This window comes from Parasteatoda tepidariorum, chromosome 12 (genome assembly GCF_982258835.1).
Source record: "Parasteatoda tepidariorum strain Cologne lab strain chromosome 12, Ptep-v5.0, whole genome shotgun sequence".
Taxonomy (NCBI): Eukaryota; Metazoa; Arthropoda; class Arachnida; order Araneae; family Theridiidae; genus Parasteatoda; species Parasteatoda tepidariorum.
Genome location: NC_141766.1, coordinates 24,915,037 through 24,925,879, shown reverse-complemented (window position 1 = coordinate 24,925,879; position 10,843 = coordinate 24,915,037). Strand labels below are relative to the sequence as shown.

The 10,843-nt window shown below is 32.4% G+C and overlaps 1 protein-coding gene across 1 annotated transcript; it reads right to left on the bottom strand.

The window, feature by feature from the left end:
* Positions 1-2,895: 2,895 nt before the first annotated feature.
* On the bottom strand, positions 2,896-4,043 carry LOC147800985 (uncharacterized). The gene has a single exon (XM_087155945.1). The coding sequence runs from the start codon at positions 3,987-3,989 to the stop codon at positions 3,294-3,296; it is 696 nt and encodes a 231-aa protein (XP_087012071.1). The 5' UTR covers positions 3,990-4,043; the 3' UTR covers positions 2,896-3,293.
* Between the last annotated feature and the right edge of the window lie 6,800 nt (positions 4,044-10,843).

Genomic DNA, 10,843 nt, shown 5'->3' with positions numbered 1-10,843 from the left:
ATTTAATTAAAAATAATTTTAACATGGCGCAATGTTTTTGTGAAAAATGCCATACTTTAAAAAACAAAAATAATCTACTAATAAATTTTACTCGAAATGCAGTGGACTCAATTTAAATAGTTTTCTAAAGTTGCACGTGTACAAAATAATGTAGTTTTTCTGACAAACTTCGGAATCAGTTTTCCCTTATATTTTGTATTTTATAATGGTGCACGTTTTTGCACAAAGAAAAAAAATATCTGGCAAAATTAATGTATTTGTATGATATTGACATTTCTGGTGAAATGCATAATTCTGGTAATAATAATATACTGTAATTAATTCATTTTGGTAGTTCTTCCGTTCGTGTAGAAATGGCATACCAGAAATTCTAAATATACAATTTTAACATGGGCTATATAAATATGTATGATTTCTCTTACGTAGGATATAATAAGTATGTCAAGCGCATATTTATTAACATCTTAAAAGCATGATAACTAAAAAATATAATTCAAAATATTATTATTAAATTTTTAGTATAATTTTAACATCATTAAGCACTAATAGCATTCATAAAAAATAAAAATTAAATTTCCGTTAAGAATTTTCAAGCTAGTATTAATTTTTTTTAAACTGAAGTAAAACATGAGAACACGAAATTAAAATAGTTCTATTGTTTTTTAATATAAACCAGAGAACAAAATAGTAGCTCTGTTTCCTAAATCTTGAGGTAAGCGAAGATAGCTCCTTTGAGATACTAATATTTTATTCTACATATTTACATTTATATACAAGTTGGTTTGATTTACAAGAAGCATCATCACAGCAGGTGATGAGAGAAATACTGACAGGCTGTCATGTGCGTGCTGGTATTTATACAATTCTAATATGATGACGTCAGAACTCTTATTTCAGTTCACTTCAAAAATAAGTAAAAACACAATTGATTAAAGACAAACAGATAACAATATGAAATAAACTTGATTTTACGATGAGCGGCGAACCTATCACCACACAGTATCCCCCCAGTGACAAAGTCACGATACCAATAATGATTGTTTAAAAACAATCATAAAATACAAAGTAGTACATTCAAATATACGTCTTAATTACGAAGAAGAAAAATTTAACTTGGAAATTGGAATACAATTTATAGATACAAAATATTTAGATGCTTTTATATTCATACTCTTTAACAAAATATTTTGGGAAATGCACACGGCGACCAGATTTTGTAACAATTTGCTTTTCTTCCTTTGTTGGAGATAATTGCTTTTCGACCATTGGAATTTTATTTATTTTTAATTTCTCAGAAATTTGAAAAGCTGGTTTAATTCTATCTATTGAGACAGTTATTTTCTTACCATGAAAATCAATAGTACAGACCATGTTACAGACCATGTCAACCGTCATCTATGAAAAGGTACCCCGACATAGAGTCGAGTTAACATGTCTTATATACTAGTGAATTGTAGTTGTAATTTTGTAGTGGTAGATACGCTACAGTACTCCCCCACCAGAATTATAGCTATGATATAATTCGATGAATGGATGCCACTAGTTGATTCATTGCTATTTTGTGCGAAGCCGGGAGAGCTGTATTAAGATCACCGTATTTCTGAGTGCTGAATGTGAGAGGTGTATTAACTTCACGGTCGTAGTCGTTCCTCTGTTGCCGTTAGCAGTCGAGTAATCACAAGTATGCAAGCCGACGTTGTGTGTGATCGAGATGAGACTGAGTAGCAACTGCGTGAGGAGGTGGATAATGATGCAGTCACAAGTAGCAAGTCAACTGTTCAATGTGGACCATCCAACGAAGTAGGCGTTACTGCCGATTGCAAAATCCGACGCGTCAGTCCACAGACTTAAATTAGCACCAGGTTTAGGATATTTTAATAGAGTTGCATCGGCTATTGCTTGTTTTGCATCAGAAAAAGATTTGTTTGAAGTATCGGTCCAAATTAACGGTAAATCAGATTTTTTTGATGATTTGTTAGATTTCTTAATATTTCGTTGTCCTTCTAAAAACTTGGTTAAAGGTGATAAAATATGAGCTGCATTAGGAATAAAGCGTCGATAAAAATTAAATAATCCTAGAAATCTACGTAATTGAGTAATCGTATTTGGTTTTAGAAAATTTAGAATTGCATTAACGCGATCACTTAAAGGTTCAATACTTTTTTCGGAAATTTTGAAACCTAAAAATTGTAAACTATTCTGACCAAATAAGCATTTAGAGGGATTTATTGTTAAACCAAAATACTGCAGTCTATCAAAAAGTGATTTTAAATATTTTACATGCTCTTCGGGGGTTTCGGAAGCTATTAATATATCATCTATAAAAGCGTAAACGCCTTCCAAGCCTCTAGTTACTTCGTCAATAAAGCGTTGGAAAGTACTGGCTGCATTGCAAAGTCCGAATTGCATACGAGTACTTTCGAATAATCCGAAAGGAGTTATTATTGCAGTTTTATGTACATCTTCATGGGCTATAGGTATTTGATGGAAAGCTCGAATTAAATCAATGTGAGACAATATTTTAGTTCCATGTAGTTCACTAGTAAAATCCATAATATTAGGAATTGGATATTTATCTTTAACAGTTTGAGCGTTTAAAGCTCGATAATCACCTACTGGACGCCAGTCCAAACTATTTTTCTTGGGAACTAAATGTAAAGGTGATGAAAAAGTACTTTTGGATGGGCGCATGTGGCCTAAATCTAACATATGTTGAAATTCCATTTTTGCTATTTTTAGCCTATCGGGCGCAAGACGCCGAGGTTTAGCAAAAACTGGTGAACCAAAAGTTTCTATATGATGTACAACATTATGCTTAACAATTTGGTCTGAGCAAATAGGTTTCGTTATTTCAGGATATTCGTTTAACAATTTTTCATGAAAATTTTCACCAAGAACAGTTTTAATTGAAATAATGTCAGAATTTTTAAAAATACAATGAGAATTTAAATTAGTAGTAATATCATTTAAGCAACGTTTTCTAATATTAGGTTTAAGATTAAAATAGTATAAAAAATCTGCACCTATAATATGATTAGTTATATCACAAATATAAAATGGAAAATTAAACTTTCGTCTAAGACCGAAATCTAAAGTTAACAATTTCTTACCGTATACTTTTATGATGGTATTGTTCGCAGCTTTAAAAGTCTGAATAGGAGAAAGAGTTTTTTCTTTTTTATTTGCTGGAATAATTGAGCAGTCACTTCCGGTATCCACTAGAAATGTCTTGTTGGATTGTCTATCTCTAACAAAAAGGCGACAATTTGTTGGAGGCAAGATGCTAGTCGCATTCACTCTTGCCTTTCTTGGTTTTTCTGGTAGATGCAGGGTTTGACACACTTTCTAGCATCCGATTTAAATTTCCGATGATAGAAGCACATTTTGGAGTTTCGATGTGGAGATGAGGATTGGCTTTGACGATTACGAAACTGTGCATAATTCCGATTGCGAGACCTGCTGCGTGTCCGCAATGCAGCTACTTCTTTTCGTAGTGCTTTAACTTCTTCTAAAAGCTCAAAGGTGCATTGTTGGTTTGAAGAAACTTCGCTAACTTCACTTGAAGTTGACACTTCCATTACTTTATCAGCAATTTCTGCTGCTCTAGTTGAACTTAGTGAAGGGATTGCGGCCAATATCGACTGAACATGCTGCGGTAGCTGATTTAAAAATAGTTCCAAAAGTAGAGAATCTGAGATTTCGTGGGATTCAGCTCTTCTCTGCATAGTGCGCAAGAGTTCACTAGGCTTTCTATCTCCTAGTTGCTCTCCGGAGAGTAAACGTCGAATTTCCTGGGACTTTGTTTCCCCGCAGCGTGCAATAATTTCTTCTTTCAGCTTTTTGAAAGGATCGTCTGAGTCAGGAGTTATAATGACGTCCCTTACAACTGCGGCTACTTCAGGAGGTAGATGGGCGAGGCAGTAGTTAAACTTTGTTTTGCTTTCCGTAATCGGCTTCGGTGTCGCAAGCTGGAAAGTTGCTTCGACCATATGAAACCACAGGTGTGGATCAGAGATATTGAAGATGGGAATTTTTACTGCAGACGATTCCGCCATAGTTGAAGTTTCCTATTAATCCAAGAACCAAAAATAGGAAAGATCAAAAATAAAAGTTACTTGTATCGTCAGACATCCGGGTCACCATTGAGGTAAGCGAAGATAGCTCCTTTGAGATACTAATATTTTATTCTACATATTTACATTTATATACAAGTTGGTTTGATTTACAAGAAGCATCATCACAGCAGGTGATGAGAGAAATACTGACAGGCTGTCATGTGCGTGCTGGTATTTATACAATTCTAATATGATGACGTCAGAACTCTTATTTCAGTTCACTTCAAAAATAAGTAAAAACACAATTGATTAAAGACAAACAGATAACAATATGAAATAAACTTGATTTTACGATGAGCGGCGAACCTATCACCACAATCTCATACAGCTTAGGAGCAATGCATTTAAAAATTTTCCTTATTACTTAGCTTACATTATTTTAAACAATTTCTCCAAACAGCATTAAAACAACAAAAGAAAAGACTCTCAAAATTGTATTGTAAACATTTTCGTTTTAGTTCAATTAGTTTTTTAAAAAGAAAATAACGTTTGATCTTCTGTGAAAACATGAGACTGTTCTATCATTCTATTGTTTTTAATATAAATTAGAGAACAAAACAAGAGCAACTCTTCTTCTCAAATCTCATGTAATTTAGTAGCACTGTACTGAAAAAGTATTTTATTACTTAACTTACATTGATTTTTATACAATTACTCTGAACTGCATTTATGCAATAACAGATACTCAAAAATGTATTGTAAACAATCTCATTCTAGTTCAATCATTTTTTTATATCTATTTACGTTAGATCTTCCGTATGGACATGCAATTGTTTTATTGTTTTTCAATATTAACTTGAGGACAAAGGTATAGCGCGGCTTCTGTAATCTCATACAATTTAAACGCAACGACGTAATTGAAAATTGTCCTTTTTACTTAGCATGCATTATTTTAAACAAATTCTCTAAAAAGCATTAACGCAAAAACAGACTCTCAAAATTGTATTGTAAACAATCTCATTCCAGTTCAATGAGCTTTTTCAAATAAGATAATTACGTTATATCCTCTGTAAAGGCATGAAATTTTATTTACTCTTTCATCCAGAGAAAATGTTAAACTATTAATTACAAACACAAAATAAGCTTTTATCAATTAAGAGATTCGGGGTAAATACCTGAGAAGTTGCTTAATTAAAATAGGGAGTACATAACGGATATCTTCAAGACACGTTCCTGAAACACGGAAATTATTACGAAAAGCATTTATAATATATATAAGGAAATGAGACGGAAACTAACCGCACGCAATGGCTTCGAAAGACGAAATATTAATAAAGCTTTTCTCTCTTCAAACATTTGATACCTATGAATAACGAACAAATTATAATTTAAATTTGGGATATTGTTCCGGAATAGGAGGATACATGCAAACTTCTATTTCTGCAATTTATTCTGTTTTAATAATATTTCTCGTTTCTCGTTAATATAAGACATATTTTTAAAACGGTGGAATAAAATTATCTAAAAGATGTATAAATAATTATAAAATCATAAGAAGCTAAAACCTATATATATATATATATATATATATATATATATATATATATATATATATATATATATATATATATATATATATATATATATATATATATATATATATATATATATATATATATATATATATATATATATATATATATATATATATATATATATATATTTATACATATATATATATATATATTTATACATATATATATATATATATATACACCGCAGAGCCATTACATTATGACCACCCTCCATCTATAACAATGGGCTCGCCCAGGTTTTCATGGTTAGTCGCCCAGGAACAATGTTTTCATGGGGCACATTAGGACCCATTATCCTCATAGAAAAATCCCTGACGTCTGTAAGCTACTTGAACATAGTTGCTGATCAAGTTTACCCATTCATGGCAACAGTGTTTCCTGCGGGGGATGGTGTTTACCAGCAGGATAATGCCCCATGTCATATGGGTTGAATCATCGAGGAACATTCCAGTGACTTTCAAGTCATGTCTTGGCCACCCAAATTCACCTGACTTTAATCCAATAGAGCATTTGCGGTCCTTCTTGTAAAACCAAATTCGTGCTGTCACGCTACCCCCTCGCAATGAGAGGGAATTGCAGGACCAGTTGGTGAACGCTTGGTACCAGATACCTCAGACTACCTATCAGCACCTTGTGGAGTCAATGCAATGGCGGGTGCTAGCAGTTTTGAGGGCTAAAGGTGGTCCTACATGTTATACCTACATACAGGTAGTCATAATGCAATGGTTCTTCGGCGTATATATATATATATATATATATATATATATATATATATATATATATATGAATTTAGTTATTGAGAAGCGAGCATATGTTTCGGTTGAGTTGTTAGCCGAACGCGTAGCCTCCAGTATTTAGTCCCCAAGCATGCTTAGTAGTCATTTTATTGACCCTCTGGAGGCTGAATCTAATGATTGTGAAAATCGCAACATTATGAAGTAATTGTTATAAATTAATGAAATTTACTCCACGTATTACAAATAGCTGTATGAATAAACAATCAACATTAGAGGACAAAAAAAAACAGGACGATGGAAATCAGCATTTTGAATCATCGCCACGATGACAAGGGCCTGTACACACCGTGGCATTGGATCATACAGGTTCTGAAGATAATCCTGGGGGATTATGATCCATATGGCCTTGACTTAAAGTCAAAGTTTAGTCTTACTGAGTGCTCCGCCAGTTTAAGAGCGAGTCACCAACCTATGATATCTCAGACATACTTAATGGGTGACATGTCCCGGAGAATAAGCAGTTCATGGAAGAAGCGAATTCTGTTGTAGTCCGAATAAGACTTTTGCAGTTCTAGAAACAAGAGCTCGGGAATTATCCTGCTGAAATATAGAGCTATCACGGAATGGGATGGTCCACTGTCTCCACATTTTCCTTCATGCAGCGATTACTTTTGAGGTTGCTCTCAATTTGCATTAGATTTGATAGACAATTATTCCCCATAGCTCTCCACACCATGATGCCAGGTGTTCATTCGATATGATATTGTGAGAGTAACTGTTCCTTTTTGTAACATCTAGCAAGTACTTTTTCCTCATTGTATTCCAGAATGTCGAGATATTCATCGGAAAAAAACAACTTGTTGCACAGGTTAAACCATGCACTATTTCGCTATGCCAATTAAAGTCGGCGGCGTCTGCTAATCAGAGACAGAGAAATTTTGCATAAAGAAACCTTTGCACACTGCTGAGGCAGCAGCAAGAGGCGATGAACCTTGTCTCTATACGATGAAACACTTGTGGCCGTGCTCCAACATTGTTCTAACACACATGAGAGTGCTTGGCAGTATGGTGCGCTGCAGCCATGTGGGCCAGGTGTTTGTTTCCTCGTGCTACTGTGCTATAGTGTCCCCCACTGTTCGCCCTGTTTTTATCCCCTGTTTCCATTTCTTCAAATGATTGCCTTTGAGGTATTTAATTGTATGATGGCTTCGATTTCTCGAAATGAAAATTGATCCTCTTGCATTCAGATGATGAAGCCTCATGCGAACTATTTGAAATTGTTCACATGGCGCTCTCCGTTTTTGACGAGGCACATTGTTCTCAAATTAAACGCTTACCGAAGACAATACATTAATTTCAACGCATCCCTACAGTCCTTGATGCACAGCTTGAGCTGATAAAGATCCGTTTTTCGTTCCTCCTAAGCGCAATCGTTTTGTTATTCTTATTAGCTTCATGTCTCACATCATTTTATAATTTATGTAAGCTTGATTCACTTTGCATAATTCCTCCATGGAGCTGTAATTTTCATAAACATGGGGGTTAATATATGCATTTTCATTTTTTAATTGTCGTGATGGCCAAAGAGACTTCAAATGAAATTGTTTTGCCAGCAGAATGTCAGAATGCATTCGAGATGCACCATGGTACTTGCAGTTGTAAACTTCTTTTGTTTTAAATGTGGGTAAGGTGGAATATGTTAACATGTTTCGAGTGAACAAAACAAGGCGCTTATTCTCCAGACCCACCAAGTGTTCTTACACCTATAGTATGTTTGAAAATATTACATCATTCCTTACAGTGACGATGCAACGGGTGTCTCCAAAGATCTGAAATTTTTTAGATTTCTTTTACTTGTTATGGTGTGAGTCGTAATTGTGTATGCTTTGTAGAAATGTTGTATAAAGAAAAGATTCGAAAGAAACAAATAATATTCTATATCTGGGCAAAATCTTAGCTTTGCTTACTAAATTGCTAGTCTATCGAATATTTTTTCTTGTTTATTTACCATGTTTACCAATTACAAATTCCATGTCGTGATTAGTTTAATTATCTCAAAAGCATTTTCTAACAATTTAGCACATTTTTTACACATTTATTAATTGAAACAAAATAATTAAACATATTATTTTGTTTCAACATCCCGAAAAAAGTTAATTTCTCTCATTGCAGGGCTGTAAAATATGCCGCTTACCAAGTAACTACATGACTGGATCTCATATCAACGTAAGACGATCCTTGTCACTGATAGAAAAAATTTCGAGTTTTTAAGAAACGTATGACTGTTTTTTATTTATTTATTTATTTTTTTTAATGAAGCCCATAGTAAGCAGCGGTTACTATTCCTTTTCAAGCAATATTCAAACTATTATGCTTTTCTTCAAATGCTAAATTCTTTTACCTCATGTTCACCATTGTCTCACTTTCACCGGTAATCTATATTTTCTGATGAATCTTATTTAGAAAAGATACCATAGATTTGGTTCCTATTTTGCATTTAAGTGAAAAACGGTTACTGAATATTGGATCATTATTATACAAAGGTATTTTCGACTAGCAGAGAGAGCTTATTGCGACTTCTGATTAATCTACCAACAGTTCAAATTAAGACTATTTTTATAGAAACTTCTCATCAATTCACAATTTTTTGAAGAACAAAAAGGGGATCGACTGTTTTTGTCTGGAAAAACAAGAAGTAAAATGTATATGGTAATGGGTTTCAATCACTTAGCCTGTATTTTAATACTCTATTTACATTTCATAATAAATAGAAATCCTTTTATCAACCCGAGTGTCAAATTTTCAGCATAGTACAATAATCAAACTTTTAAAGCTGGAAAAGTACAATTAAGTAAAATAAAATTAGAGTTCGTAAATTAATCAAATCATTTAATTTAACGAAAACAATTCCTTTTCTCTTTCTTCGGAAAGTAATATTCTATTAATTAAGACATCCTTCAAAAGAAAATCTGAAGATTCTTAACGTAATTATAGATTAAATTCCTCCTGTTTCTAAGCTTCAATAAAGTATTCTAAGAAAATCAGAAATCACAGCGTTCGGCGACAAATCTAATCTTTTCCTAACACTCTATTTAAGGGGGTTACAGATGTAACACTAATATGTACCAATAAAGCTCTTAATCTAATAGCAAAAGTGTTTCTAAGCTCTCAGAGAATTCGCCGAGCAATATATCGTTCATTATTTAGAAGGCCTTACAGAAAAATATTCCTCCGTCTCTAGTTTTAATAGGTTCTGTAAACTAGAAAAGCAATTTACGAAATGCAAATCTAAAATGTATGTAAATTTAACTAATAATTTCACAATAAGCATTGCTACAAACTTCCTGAAATAGAATTAAGAGTAGTTCTCCATTTTCATTCCAGCGAGGATTTTTTATTTTTTATTTTTTTGCACAAAGACTTTAACCTCTAGGCAAAATCTTTCCACCAAAACTCAAAGCGAAAAAGTGAGTTTAAAGCAAATGAAACCACCGGTGATTTAACAAAGAAAAGAAGAAAAACCTTTGGAATGGTATATTTGTAATTTACAAAAATTTCTTTAAGTGAGTAAAAAGGACCAGTCGTATTCACTTTCTTTTTTACGACCACAGCACTTAAGAAGTAGGCACTTCAATTTAAATTCACGCTCTAACAGATTTCTTTGATTCAACGAATTTAGTTAACATTTCCTTTAAAGATTAAAAAAGGAATGAAGAATTTAAGTAACTTTTGACGAAAATAAAGATCTTAAGTGAAATTCCAAGGAAATGAGAAGGGATACTTCAATCTTTTATTTTTTTCTTTGTATAAATAGTTATTACGATTTTCCTTAGTCCTTGAAAATAAATTTAAGTAACTCGCTATTGAGTTTTCTATTATTGCTATTAAAATAAATGACTAACTATTCAAGTAAAAAATTAAAAAAAATAGTTTAAGCAGCATTGTTCTGAGGTAAACTAAAGTATAAATTCTATAAGAAAATTTTGCAAATTGGTAAATTCAATCTTTCTTTTTTTTAAAAAAAAATGCCTCTTAAGATTTTTTCAGTCCTTGTATAGAAAGTGAAATAATGATTTGTTTGCAGGTAATTCTTTCAAAATGTTTTGGAATTATTACTATCAATATAAATAAATAATTATTGAAGCAATTTTCATAAGAAAAAAATTTATTTTTAGCAATATTTTACATTATTCATTAAAGTATAAAAGAAGTTTTTTTTGCGCAAAAGAATTATTGTGATTCTTCTGGTTCTAGGATTGATTTGTATATATTTGCTGTTGCGTTTCCTAGTAAAATACATCTTGAAAGGAAGTTTTAGCAAAATTTTCTAATAAGATACACAAATTTTGCTGAAACTTTATCGTACAGGCTATTTCTTTCTTATTTTTGTAAAAAAAATAAAGAATTATAGCGATTTTCTTCAATTATTGGAAGTAAATTGAAATATTGATTTTAG